Source organism: Amblyraja radiata, chromosome 3, assembly GCF_010909765.2.
Source record: "Amblyraja radiata isolate CabotCenter1 chromosome 3, sAmbRad1.1.pri, whole genome shotgun sequence".
Taxonomy (NCBI): domain Eukaryota; kingdom Metazoa; phylum Chordata; class Chondrichthyes; order Rajiformes; family Rajidae; genus Amblyraja; species Amblyraja radiata.
Window position 1 is genome coordinate 93,536,830 of NC_045958.1, and position 14,484 is coordinate 93,551,313.

General features: G+C 45.1%; 1 protein-coding gene across 5 annotated transcripts in view; it reads right to left on the minus strand.

Moving 5' to 3' along the window:
- The window catches only part of htt (huntingtin), a 214,299-nt gene that overhangs the window by 49,996 nt on the left and 149,819 nt on the right, over positions 1-14,484 (minus strand). For all 5 annotated transcript variants that reach the window (XM_033018340.1, XM_033018344.1, XM_033018343.1 and 2 more), the window contains 6 exons: positions 13,532-13,670; positions 11,208-11,387; positions 8,305-8,481; positions 6,904-6,980; positions 5,744-5,882; positions 1,362-1,484 (listed from right to left, as the gene is read on the minus strand). In XM_033018340.1, coding sequence (XP_032874231.1) covers positions 1,362-1,484; positions 5,744-5,882; positions 6,904-6,980; positions 8,305-8,481; positions 11,208-11,387; positions 13,532-13,670 — 835 coding nt within the window. The remainder of the gene's footprint in view (positions 1-1,361; positions 1,485-5,743; positions 5,883-6,903; positions 6,981-8,304; positions 8,482-11,207; positions 11,388-13,531; positions 13,671-14,484) is intronic.

The following is a 14,484-nucleotide window of genomic DNA, read 5'->3' on the forward strand; positions in this document are numbered from 1 at the left end:
GGGGAGGAACCCCCTTGTCCTGGACTTCCCCAACATCGGGAGCAATCTTCCTGCATCTAGCCTGTCCAACCCCTTAAGAATTTTGTAAGTTTCTATAAGATCCCCTCTCAATCTCCTAAATTCTAGAGAGTATAAACCAAGTCTATCCAGTCTTTCTTCATAAGACAGTCCTGACATCCCAGGAATCAGTCTGGTGAACCTTCTCTGCACTCCCTCTATGGCAATAATGTCCTTCCTCAGATTTGGAGACCAAAACTGTACGCAATACTCCAGGTGTGGTCTCACCAAGACCCTGTACAACTGCAGTAGAACCTCCCTGCTCCTATACTCAAATCCTTTTGCTATGAAAGCTAACATACCATTCGCTTTCTTCACTGCCTGCTGCACCTGCATGCCCACTTTCAATGACTGGTGTACCATGACACCCAGGTCTCGCTGCATCTCCCCTTTTCCTAGTCGGCCACCATTTAGATAATAGTCTGCTTTCCTGTTTTTGCCACCAAAATGGATAACCTCACATTTATCCACATTATACTGCATCTGCCAAACATTTGCCCACTCACCCAGCCTATCCAAGTCAACTTGCAGTCTCCTAGCATCCTCCTCACAGCTAACACTGCCCTCCAGCTTAGTGTCATCCGTAACTTGGAGATATTGCCTTCAATTCCCTCATCCAGATCATTAATATATATTGTAAATAGCTGGGGTCCCAGCACTGAGCCTTGCGGTACCCCACTAGTCACTGCCTGCCATTGTGAAAAGGACCCGTTTACTACTACTCTTTGCTTCCTGTTTGCCAGCCAGTTCTCTATCCACATCAATACTGAACCCCCAATGCCGTGTGCTTTAAGTTTGTAAACTAATCTCTTATGTGGGACCTTGTCGAAAGCCTTCTGGAAGTCCAGATACACCACATCCACTGGTTCTCCCCTATCCACGCTACTAGTTACATCCTCGAAAAATTCTATAAGATTCGTCAGACATGATTTACCTTTTGTAAATCCATGCTGATTTAATAAGAACCCAAGGGGCAACTTTTGTTTTAGAAAATGGGTGGTGGGTGTATGGAACGAGCTGCCAGAGGAGGTAGTTAAGGCAGTTACTATCACAATGTTTAAAAATATAGTTGGACGGGTACATGGATAGGAAAGGTTGAGGGATATGGGCCAAACATAGGCAGATGGGACTAGTGTAGATAAGGCATGTTGGTCAGCATGGGCAAGTTGGGCCAAAGAGCCTGTTTCCATGCTGTAAGACTCTATGCTCCCTGGATTCAACCAGGATATGTAATTCCCATGGTGCATGGGTTTAGAGGAAAGAACATGGAATACAATTTCTACACAGCCTCAAATAATCATTACCTTAGTTGTCATGATAGAGTGGAGGTCATCTTCAGGAAGTTTATCAAGTAATTCAGTACACTCCATTAAAGCTGTATTTGAGCGATTGCAGCATTGGAATTTGATAAGTAACACATACCAATCCTACAACAAAAGACAACACACAGCATATTTAATATAACAATACTTGAGACCATTCCAACTATTAAATTTCTCCCTTGATTAACTCTTGATCATTAACCCAGATAATACTAGAAAGGTTTTAAAGCCAACAAGTTCAAGTTGACAAAGGATTTTAGACTTTAGAGATACAGCGCGGAAACAGGCCCTACGGCCCACCGAGTCCGCGTCAACCAGCAATCACCCCACACACGAACACTATCCTACGCACCAGGGGCAATTTTATCGAATTAACCTACCAAATTCCCAATTAACCAACAAACCTGTAGGCCTTTGGTGTGTTAGAGGAAACCAAAGCACCTGAAGTGTACCAAGTAGTCACAGAGAGAATGTACTATCTCTGTACTGACGGTACCCAAGGACAGGATCGCACCCAGGTCTGTTGCGCTGTGAGGCAGCAGCTTTAATGCTATGTCACTGTGCCATCCGACTTGATGGAGGTATGTAAAATTCTGAAGAGCACAGGCAGGGGAGATTAATTGGAACTTAATGGGCTTAGGTTTAGGGTAAATGGGCAAGAGATTTGGTTGTGAGAAATGGTTTCAACCCAAAACATCACCTATTCCTTTTCTCCAGAGTTGCTGCCTGACCCGCTGAGTTACTCCAGCTTTGTGTGTCTATCTTTTGTTTAAACCAGCATCTGCTACTCCCTACACCAGAAAATGTTTGCAATCAGGAAGTACTGGTTGAGAGAGGTGGGGACAGGTCCTCGCACATTTATGTCGTGGTGCCACGGTACAGAAAGGCATAGACCAAAAACTGAAAATGGCATTAGTCCGGGTGGGTATTTGATGGTCGTCGTGGTCTGAAGACCCTGCTTCTGTACTGATTGACTTTGACTCCACGAGGATGATTATTAGTCCACTTATCCTCCTTCCCACGGCGAGCCACTCACGGTGAAAGGAACCCCGGTGAGCAGTGGCCGCATCCCAACGGCAGGCCTGGCTCGCCATCGCGGGACCGGAGAACCTGAACCCGCCCAGAGAGGAGGATGGAGGGAGACGGAGGCGAACGCTGGTGTATGGAGGTGACGGCTGCAATGGGCCTTTATGGCCAGCTGCAGCTGGGACTGCAAAATGGCGACAAAATGACACTTGCATACAGACTCAGGGGGCTATTCTGTACGTTCTAATAGCCTTACCGAGTTGTATGCAAAAAACGTATTTCACTGTAGCTGGGTACACGTGATAATAAAGAAACTATTGAACCACAAAGCACATGAGGACTGAAGCTCTCTTCAATTACTGTTCTGGGATATGAACCTAATCTTTGTTATAAATATAGGGCAGTGCGCAAGATCAGAATATACAATGCAGTTGCAATCTGTATCATGTATTGGAAGGGATACCATTTATTACCTATCATTGCACTTCATTAGTCTCCTGTGGCTTATTGATGCCACAGGAGACTTCTTAGACTACTTTGTACACAAGTGCAGGCTTTAGTCAATATAGGAATCTTAATGAGTCTCAATCCTTTAAACTGGACATGAGAAACATTATCAGATGCATTGTAAATGATTTTCTAATGGGCCTAATAGGAGAACAATGATATTTTGAAGTAAAACACAAAATGCTGAAGGGACACAGCATCGGTGGAGGGAATGAACATGGAGTTTTGGGTCCGGACCCTTCTTCCTTCACAGATGCTGCCTGACTCACTGAGTTCCTCCAGCACTGTGCTTTGCTCAAGATTCCACTGTTTGCAGTTCCCTGAATCTTAATATTTTTAAGTGCTTGCAAAAGATTGAAATTATTGCCCAAAGGCATTGGAGACAGCTGTTTTCAGAAAAATAAATCACTCAGCCATTAACCATCTGCTGGCTCTGTTGACGAATCCAAGATAATTCCTGCAATCCCTCTCCCTCTTCATGCTTGCATATTCCTCTCCCTCAATTGGAGACCAATTTATGTCCTCCAAAGATGTTGTTTCCTCAAGTTTTTCCCAAAATCAGAGCTTTAAAACTTTTTGAAATAAATAGTTTTCATAACTTAACATTTCCTGAGAGGATTTTAAATTATCCCTGACCCTTCAACATTGTCTCCCACCACAAAATCCTTAATTATATTTAAGCATTGACCTAGCAAATCTGGCCTTTCAATTGGACCTTTTGAAAGTTAATAATTTGTTTAATTTAGTAAAATTTACTATTTACAGATGCTCCTAAACTTACGACTGGGTTACTTTCTGATAAACTCATCCAAAATATCGTAAGCTGAAAATGCTTTTAATACACCTAACCTACCAAACATTCTCTCTCTTCTGATAAGGCTGGAGAATAGTGGGAGAAGGCACTGGGGCACGACACTTGTTGATTGTTTAGTAGGCATAGTGTTCTTCAGGAAGATATCAAGTTTTGACTGTACAGTTTTTAACCGCTTTCTCCTCTTCCCGTTCTTTCCCGGCCTTGCGCCGGGGGTGGGCAGCAATGCCTTACCCGTACGCACCACTCGGTCAGAAGGCGGACTCGGATAGAGGGGGCTGTCGGGTCGGAACACCGCGTCCGGCCCCGCCTCGCCCGCCCTGACGTAGTGCAGCCCATGGAGTGCAGCAGCAGCGCCTCGCCCGTGGTCCCGTCGGTCGGCAGCCCGGCCAGCTGTCTGACCTTAGGACCTTCGTTTACCGTCGACACCACCACCACTCCTTCTCATGGCCGATCATCGGTTCATGAGTTGAATGGGGTGCTGGACTTTGCATGCAGCAGAACACAACGGCCAGCCGATGGGCCAGCTGAGGAGTTTTGGCCCGGGCGCCAGACTTTGCGCGCTTGGGCCAAAACTTCTTAGCTGACCCGCCGGCTGGGCTTCGTGTGCAGTCCAGCACCCGGGCCAACTCATCATTCACCCAGCCACGGCCGAGTCGGTCAAAAAATTGCCCTGGATTTGGTTGACGTCCTGTCACTTCCAGTGCATCAGTTGCACGCCTGGTTCGTCGAAAAGATCAAAATTCAAAGTACGGTTTCCACTGAACGTGTATCGCTTTTGCACCATCGTAAAGTCACAATATCGTAAGTCGAAGCATCGTAAGTCGAGGAGCATCTGTACAAAGTTTAGATTGCAGGCTCTTCGTCCCGAGTCCTGCTGACCAGTGATCACTAAAGGGCCTGTCCCACTTTCACCACCTAATTCACGACCTCTGCCGAGTTTGCCCTTGACTCATACTCACAGCATGGTCGTCACGAGGTTGTAGGAGGTCGTGATGTTAGTCGTAGGTACTTGTGGCATCAAGTAGGTTGGGGCGTTTTTTCAACATGATGAAAAATGTCCACGAGTAAAAAATGTTGTGAATTAAGTCGTGATAGGGGGACAGGCCCTTTATTCGCACTAGTTCTAGTCCTGGAGTAACTCTGCGGATCAGGCAGCAGCTCTGGAGGATATGGATAGACAATGTTTCGGGCCGGATTGATTGTAGTTGGGGGAGAGAAAGCGGGAAATGGGGTGGAGTGGGACAGAGCCTGGCAAGTGATACAGTCTGAAGAAGGGTCCTGACCCGAAACGTCACCTGTTCTTTTTCGCCAGAGATGCTGCCTGACCTGCTGAGTTACTCCAGCACTTTGTGTCTATCTTTGGTATAAACCAGCATCTGCAGTTTCTTCCTGCACAAGTGATAGTTGGATACAGGTGAGGAGGGTTTCAATTGGCAGATGGATGGACAAAGCCTTTATCCACCTGTATCCAACTTGCCAGTTGTCCCATCCCGACCCTTTCCCAGCTTTCTCTTCTGCACTACAATGTCTGTAAAAGGGTTCCAACCCAAAATGCCGCCTATCCATGTCCTCCAGAGATGCTGCCTAAGATGCTGTTACTCCAGACTTTGTGTTGTATGCAAGATTCCAGCGGTTCCTTGAGTCCCCACCAGTTCTATCCCACTTTTGCATCCACTCCCTGCACACTGGGGGCGATTTACAGAGGCCAATTAAGCTACAAACCCACATGTTTTGGGGATGTGGGAGGAAACCAGAGCACGCAGTGCAAACCCACACGATTACATGGAGAACGTGCAAACTCCAGACACACAGCATCTGAGGTCAGGATCGAACCCGGGCCTCTCGCTGTGAGGCAGCAGCTTTACCTGCTGCGCCACTCCATTTCGAGTTCTGCTTTCACAATCTGAAATTGACTGTTGGCCCGTGACAGAAACAACCTCGGCTAATCCTGCCCAACATGAACAAATCTTGAAGCAAACAAAGGGAAAAGGCAGTGATGTTGCCCAAGATATCGTACTTTGTCCACGACGATAGATTCTATGTCAGAGAGCTTGTCCCCGTCCAGCGGGTGAGTGGTTACATTTGGAGACGGACTAACGGTGTCGGCGGCAACAGTTGCCCGGAACCTGTCCAACAGGGAATACAATCTTTGGTGTCTGAAAGAACAAGGAAACAATCTATCAGCTAAGCTTAAATAAGATGTTACAATCAAGATCCAGACCAAGGCTAGACATCATGTCAAATCAAACCAAGTGCAGATCCATGGTACGGATCAAATCACACAAAGCAGAGAAATGGCAGATGGAGTTTAATCCTAGCAAGTGTAAGATGTCGCACTTTGAAAAGGTAGAATGTAAGAGGAAAATATACCATTAATGGCAAGACTCTTAACAGTGTTGACGTACAAAGGGATCTTGGGGTCAAAGTCTATAACTTCCTGAAAACGGCAACACAAGTGGATGGAGTCACTGCTGGTGGCGGCACATGATATGCTTGCCTTCATCCATCAGGGCATTGAGTACAGGAATCAGGAGGTCATGTTGCAGCTTTAAAGGAGTATTGTGTACATTTCTGGGCACCCTACTTCAGGAAGGATGTGGGGGCTTTGGAGTGGGTGAGGAAGAGGTTTACCTGGTTAGATGTCATTAGCTATAAGGAGAGGTTGAACAAATCTGGATTGTTTTCTCTGAAACGTCGGAGGTTGAGCGGAGATCTGGCCAGAGAGTGGTGGGAGCCTGGAACACTGCCAAGTGTGGCAGTGGAGACCGATATGACAGTGGCGTTTAAGGTTCTTTTAGATAGGCACCTGGATCTGCAGGGAACGGAGGGTTGTGGATCATGTGCAGGCAGCAGAGATTAGTTGATCTTGGCATTTTGTTCAGCACGGACATGGTGGCCTTAGCGCCTGTTCCTGTGCTATACTGCTCTATGCCAAGTGCAGGCACAGATCAAATCGAATCGAAGTGTTGACATGGTGAGCCCCAGTTCCAACATCACCGGTCCCAGACACAGGAGCCCAAAGACGGATATTCCACGCAGTGCAGACTACGGAGTCCTGGCAGAACTAATTTAAATTCCCTCAGCAGCCTAATGATGAAGGTTTAAGGCATTTCCACCGTTTCCTCCCATCACTAACCTAACATACACATTGGCTTAACCACTCAACCAATCTGTTACCTTTGCGCGAGGCAAGTGGTTTGCAGATACCGCTGAATCCTTTCCAACTCTTCCCGCGGTACTTGGGCCACACTATTCTGTAAAGTGACAAGAAGCATTAATAAGAAAACTAAAACAGAAATATCAAGTATTTGAGAAGACACAGAGCACTGGGGGAGCTCAGCGAGTCAGGCATCATCACATGAGAATGTGGATAGGCGCCGTTTCTTGAAGAGTCCCGACCCAAAACGTCGTCTCTCCATGTCCTTCTGAGATGCTGCTGACCTGCTGAGCTATTCCAGTACTTTTCTTGTATAAGCCAGCACACGCATTCTTTGTTTGTTCCGTGCTTGTAGAAGGCAAAAATGTGGCTTTAACCCCCACTGGAGGAATGTGGGATGGATGGACTGTTGTTCTTGGTTGCGAGGGATCGTGAAGGTATTATAGCTGACATTGCACTGGTGGAATGGAATAGTCTGCATGCTTCCTTCCCCCTTTCCCACAGTCCCCAGGACCACCACAGCCTACTTCACTGCGGCTATCTTTGGTGCTTCCTGTGTTACGGGTTGAGTTGCGTGCATCTTGTAAATTAATTTCCAGGATTCTTCTCTTGGTGCTTCCAAATTCTGATGCTAATCTGAGATCTTGTCACTTTGTCTGGCATCAAAATGGAAGACAATATTGACATCTTAATGTAACGAGCCACCTTCATTCAAACGGACCTCATTAATTCATGTCTTCACCTAACTAATGTAAACAGACCTTTCAACAGCACATAAAAAGCTACTGAAGAAATTAAGACCGAGTTGAGAGTTTTACTACTATAATTGTTATCACTTCAACACTTTTTTTGTTAATGTGGGATAAATTACAAGCATAGCAAACACAATAAAAGATTCAGAAATCCAACGTTGAGGTTCTCGGTTAATTTTATAATTTAGCTTTCCCACAACCAAAATTTGCTTAGCTATCGATGACAGCTCTTGATTTTCCATTCTTAAAATGATGGCAAATAATGCAAATATGAGTGAATATGCAGGTACTCCCCATCTCACACCATTTTTTGTGATAAATTTAAGATCAACGACTCTTATAGTTTCTTCCCCTCAGTTATCAAGCTTCTGAATGGTCCTTCCATAAGCTAGGGTACAGTCCAATTCACCTCTACCCCATTGTGGACATTGGACTTGGTCAATGGAACTGATGCGCTAAAATGCCGAGAACTATGTTCTGCATTCTGTATCTTCCCCTTTGCTCTATCTATTGTACTTGAGTTTGACTTGATTGTGTCAATGTGTGGTGTATCTGACCTGTTTGAATAGTATGCAAAGTAAAACTTTTTACTGACAGTAACAAACCTGAACCCACTGGGTAATGAGAAGTTGGTGCTTTTAGTGCTGCTCTTTATTTTTTTTTGCTTACCTTCAAACTTTCGGCCAAAAGCATCTCAACTCGCCGGCAGGCCAGTGTGTCCACCATTCGGGCCAGCACTCGGAAAGGGGTACTGATGAGCTTGTCGATGTACAGCATCAAGACTGCTCCAGACTGGCTGAGATGGATTCCCTCCAAACACTGCAGGGTCTTCTTTAACATGGTTGGCTGGAAGACAGAAAGGGAGAGAAGGTCTCAACACAGGCAAATGGGATCAGGGATGAAGGTCAAAATGGTTGTGGTGGGCAGAAGATCCTGTTTGTTTGTTTTTCTATTCTACGGCATCTTTCTCGTACCACATAGAACATAGACCAGTACAGCACAGAAACAGTCCCTTCTGTCCACAAAGATAGACACAAAGTCTTGCCGTAACTCAGCGGGTCAGGCAGCATCCACAAAAAGGGTGGGTGATGTTTCGACCGAGTCTGAAGAATGGTCCCAACCCATAACATATCAAGTCAAGTCAAGTTTATTCGTCACATACACATATGAGATGTGCAGTGAAATGAAAAGTGGCAATGCTTGCAGATTGTGCAAAAACAAAACTACAAACAGAATGGAACAGAATCACATATTCACATATTACATATTTGTGGGAGGAAAAAAAAGAAAAAAACAGCAATTTTAAAAAGACACCACACAACAGTTAATTGGTACAGTAAAGTTAGTCCCTGGTGAGATAGGAGTTTACAGTCCTAATGGCCTCTGGGAAGAAACTCCTTCTCATCCTCTCCATTTTCACAGCATGGCAATGTCTAGTTAAATTAATCTCCCCTGCTGGCACATGATCTATATCCCTCCGTATCCATGAACTTATCCTCTTACATGCAAATACTGTATGTGTCTCCAGCACCACCCCTGGCAGCGCGTTCCAGGCACCTTTGGTGAAAAAAAAACATGATCCGCCCATCTCCTTTAATCTTTGCCCCTCACCTGAAAAAATATACTCTCCAGTTTTTGACATTTCCACCATGTGAAAAAGGCTCTGACTGTCTACCCTATCAGTACCTCTCATAAGTTTGGAAACTTCTATCAGATCACCCCACAACCTCCGGTGTTTGAGAAAAATATTCAGGTTTGTCAAATCTCTTCCTGTAGCTAATACCATCTAATCCAGGTAACATTCTTGTAAACCATTTCTGCACTCTCTACAAAGCTTCCATCAACTTCCAGTAATGGGGCAACCAGAACTGCACACAACACCACAATATAGCCTAATCAAAGCCTTATAGAGTGCATCAAGACTTTGTGACTCATATACTCAATGCCCCACCGGGGTCAAGGAAAGAGCGTTCACGTCGCGGCCCTGTTTCAACCAATCTTTCCAACACCACGCACAAGAAGCACAAGAAGCGCAAGACAGACACCATTGTGTAGATGCCGAGAAGTGTGTTCAGCTCTGGCTGAACAACTTCTAATCTTGTGTGTGGACTCGATAAGAAGAAGAATGCCCCACCAATGAAAGGAAGCCCACCATATGCCTATCTACTTGTGCGGCCACCTTCAGGGAGGTATAGACCTGGACTCCAAGATCCCTCTGCATATCAATGCTGTTACGGTCTTTACAAAATTCACCATTACACCAGTGACCACATGAGTATTCCATTGGGTTATAAAGTATCTTGGGACCCTGAGGTTGTAAAAGGTGATATATGAAAGTTAGTGTTTGTCGTTGTTTACGGCCTCTATCTCCAATTTGGGATGACGGTGTAACAGCTGGTGAAACTCCTGCTTCATACCACCAGCAATTTGAGTCCTATTTGATCTCTGCTACTCTCTGTGCAGAGTTTGCATGCTCTCCCGTGACCGCATGGGTTTTCTCCGGGTGCTCTCGTTTCCTCCCACATGCCAAATACAAGCCCATTGGTAAATTCGAGAGACACGAAGAAATGCAGATGCTGGGATAGAAGAAGAGTCCCATCCCAAAACATCGCCCATCTATGTTCTCAGGAGATACTGCCTGACCCGCTGAGTTACTCCAGCACTTTGTGTGTCCATTGCTAAGTTAATACTGACTGTGAATTGCCACTAGGATGCAGAGGAGAGGTAGAATTTGTGGAAGAGACGCTGGGAACGGGGAGAATAAAAATGGAATAGGAATTCCATGTAAAAATAGTAGTCGGCATGGACTTGGTTGGCCATTCATTTGGTGCTGAACGACTGTGTATTTTTAGTCCACAGTGCTCCAAACCCAAACTGAATCGTTCAACTAGCTCAGGACAGGGTGGCATGGTGGTGCAGAGTTGCTGCCTTACTGCGCAAGAGACCCGGGTTCGATTCTGACTAGGAGTGCTTGTCTGTCTATGAGTTTGTACATTCTCCCCGTGACCTGCATGGGTTTTCTCCGGGATCTCTGGTTTCCTCCCACACTCCAAAGACGTACAGGTTTGTAGGTTAATTGGCTTGGTGAAATAATAAATTGTCCTTAGTCTGTGTAGAATAGCGTAAGTGTACGGGGATCACTGGTGGGCCGAAGGCCCTGTTTCCGCGCTGTATCTCTAAACTAAAGGGCCTGTCCCACTTTCACGACCTAATTCACGACCTTTTTTACTCGTGGACATTTTTCATCATGCTAGAAAAACGCCCCGACCTACTTGATGCCACGAGTACCTACGACTAGCATCAAGGCCTGGTACGACCTACCTACAACCTCCTACGACCTCGAGACGACCATGCTACGAGTATGAGTCAAGGGCAAACTCGGCAGAGGTCGTGAATTAGGTTGTGAAAGTGGGACAGGCCCTTAAGACAGACCTAGAATCAGTTCTTCCTTAATCGGACGGAACACCTCAGCTGCTGAATTCCCCAAAACTCATCTTCCCAGTGACCGATTCATGGTAGGATGTGAGTGACTGAGCTGATGATGTGGTTATTGAAGGGAATATGCTACTTACTGTTGCAAGATTGTCACATCGAGACTGGATAGCTTGAATGAAAAGCCCACTGGCAGCTGAGTTACGATGAATAGCACTGATAAAGTCTTGCACTGGAGGTTCGTGAGAAAGATTGATGAGATCTTGAACATGATTGACTATCAGCCAAGTCAAGTGCTCTGAATCATGAAGATTTTGACACTGTAACAACACAAAGCAGCATTCAGCATCTGTTTACAGTTTTATGGTTTAACATAAACAAATCCATCCTTTGGCTCAATCCAATATTCTGAAATGATTCAAACAGCATAAAAATATTCACCAGTGTGTAATTGCCTGCAAAATCTGAATTCCACTCTCCTTCCAACCCACAGTTATGGAGAAAGGCCAAGGAACCAGGATTATAATAAATATTCATGCAGCTTCATAAAACTGCAAAACTGAGACTTTATCAAACTTGTCGCATTTAAATTTGCCACAGGACATGGAAACAGCCACAAGATTGTAAATAAAATGACAGGAGGTTTAGAGACACAGGAACTGCAGAAGGATCCCCACCCAAAACATTGAGGCTGAAGAATTATCCCGACCCAAATCTTTGCCTATCCATGTTCTCCAGAGATGATGCCTGAGTTACTCCAGCATTTCGTATATTTGACAATAAATTTATACAACTGAAAACTGGCAGAACTGACCTCGTCTGCACCCAATAGCCCATTATGGTGATGTAAAATTGAACTACAAAATGGTAGAACAATTCAATAAACATCCAATAGGTCTTGGAAGACAAAAGAAAAAGTAACACTGGGTTTTATGCAAACTTAAGTTTAAAATTCTTGTGAATATGAGGATCTTGGGGCTGCACGGTGGCGCAGCGGTAGACTTGCAGCCTTACACCGGAGGAGACCCGGGTTCGATCCTGACTACGGGTGCTGTCTATACGGAGTTTGTACGTTCTCCATATAACCACATGGGTTTTCCCCGGGTGCTCCAGTTTCCTCCTGCACTTCAAAAACTTACAGGTTTGTAGGTCGATTGGTTTTGGTAAAATTGTAAATTGTCCCTAATGTGGAAAGTGTTAGTGTGTGAGGGTCGCTGGTCAGCGTGGACTTGGTGGGCTGAAAGGCTTGTATCCGCGCTGTATCTCTGGACTGAAGAACTAAACTGAAGATGCTGGTTTACAAAAAACGACACAAAATGCTGCAGCAACTAAGGGTGAGGCAACATCTCTGGAGAGCATGGATAGGTGATATTTTGGGCCGAGATCCTTCTTCACACTGATTCTAGGTGAGAGAAAGACAGCTGGAAGAGAGGTGGAGCAAGACAAAGTCTGGTAGGCAATATGTTGATGCAGGGGAGGATGGGCTTTGATAGGTAGATAGTTGGACAATGGTCTGAGATGAAGCCAGAATGTGAGACAACAGGATTGAAGTGTTGCGAATTGTGAAGCTAGAGTAAGGAATGTATGAGGAAGGAGAGAAGTAGGTGCAGGTCCATGTGGGGTATGGAGGCGTTGGAGTGTTGTGGAGGAAGAAGGGAGCGAGGGGGTGGGGGTTGTAATTATCTAAAACTGGAGAATTCAATGTTCATACCTTTGGGTTGGAAGCTACACAAGAAGAATATGAGCTTAACTGTGGCCCACTCTGACAGTGGAGGAGGCCCAGGACAGAAAGGTCAGTGTGGGAATGGGAAGGGGAGTTAAAATGGTTAGCAACCAGGAGATCCTGTAGGCCTTCATATTTTTCTAAATTATTTTTTCTCTTTTGGAATTGGTATTAGTATTGTCGCGTGTACTGAGCGAGTTGGAAGGAAGAGCGGAGGAGGGGATGGAAATTAAGTTAAAAAAAAAAATTCAGGAATACATTCTTAAGTTTCCAAAAAGTCATCTTTGATGGAAGTTTTTGTATCTTTTGCCCGGTGGAAGAGGGGAGAAGAGGGAATCAGTTTATTATTGTTACTTGTACAGCAAAAAGCATTTTTGTTGCATTCTGTCCAGTCAGCAAAAGTTTAGACATGATTACAATTAACATCCACAGGGTACAGGAAAAAAGTACATAATTTAATGCAAGATATAGTTTGATAAAGTCCGGAGTGGCCAGGGTGTGAGTGGTCCTTGAGTATGTTGACTGTTATCCCGAGGCAGTGTGAAGTGTAGATGGTGTCGATGAGGGAGGGGTGGCGTGGAGAATAGTTGCTCCAAGTGTCGGTACGAGTTTTATGTTTTGTGGCATTTAAACAAGAACTCGAGGAGGCCATCAGAATACGGTTCCTTTTTATGCCGTTTTTCTCTCTCTGGCTATGTTCATTGATATTTCATTTCTGCAAGAGATTTCATGCAACCTTACCACATAATCACAGAAGAGAATGAGTGCGCCTCTTCGAACAATTTCCCGATTGCACATGCCCAATTTAGAGACTGATTTTGAAGCTCCGTTTTCTGATATCTGAGGACTCAGCAGTTTTGTGCGAGACAAGCTGTGTCTCCTGTGTGTTTGAGGAAAAAACATAACAGAACAATAATATCTTTCTGGTAAAATTGAATAATTCCTCAATGCTTTGAATATCTACAATTCAATGGTGCTTTCTTGTCACTTATGCACTGCACAGTGAAATTATTTTTGCATAGATCACACTTCCACGAGTTGCTATATTTTGGACCGTTTATAAAAAGCCCAAATTCTAGTTCACGCGATCGATGTACTGGAGTGGCCCCCGTCCCAGGCATTAGGCGCGAGAGGGGGTTTACATAATAAATCACAAGGCAAGCAAACAACATTTTGCAATTTTTCAAGAATTCCTGAGGCAGGCAAAGAACAGCGTAGAACTGCATGAAAAGCAACAGCTACAAGTGCCAAGGGCGTCAAGTTGCACAGAACAGATGTCGTTCCCACAGACCGCCTACGCCAACTGGAATGGCAACTTACATTTATTTACTGATTAAAAGATACGGCATGGAAACAGGCCCTTTGGCCCACTGAGCAAAAGTAGGATAACATAGAATTGGTGTGAGCGGGTGATCGATGGTCATTGTGGGCTTGATGGACCGAAGGTCCTGTTTCCACACTATGTCGCTGAACTCTGAAAAGTACATGTCGACCATCGATCACCCGTTCACACTGGTTCAATGTTATCCCACTTACGCCTACACACTGGGGACAATTTACAGACCAATTCATGTCTTTGGGATGTGTGAGGAAACTGGAACACCTGGAGGAAACTCACACAGCCACAGGGCGGAAGTGCAAACTCCACACAGACAGCACCCGAGGTCAGGATCGAAGCCTGGTGAGTGGTGCTG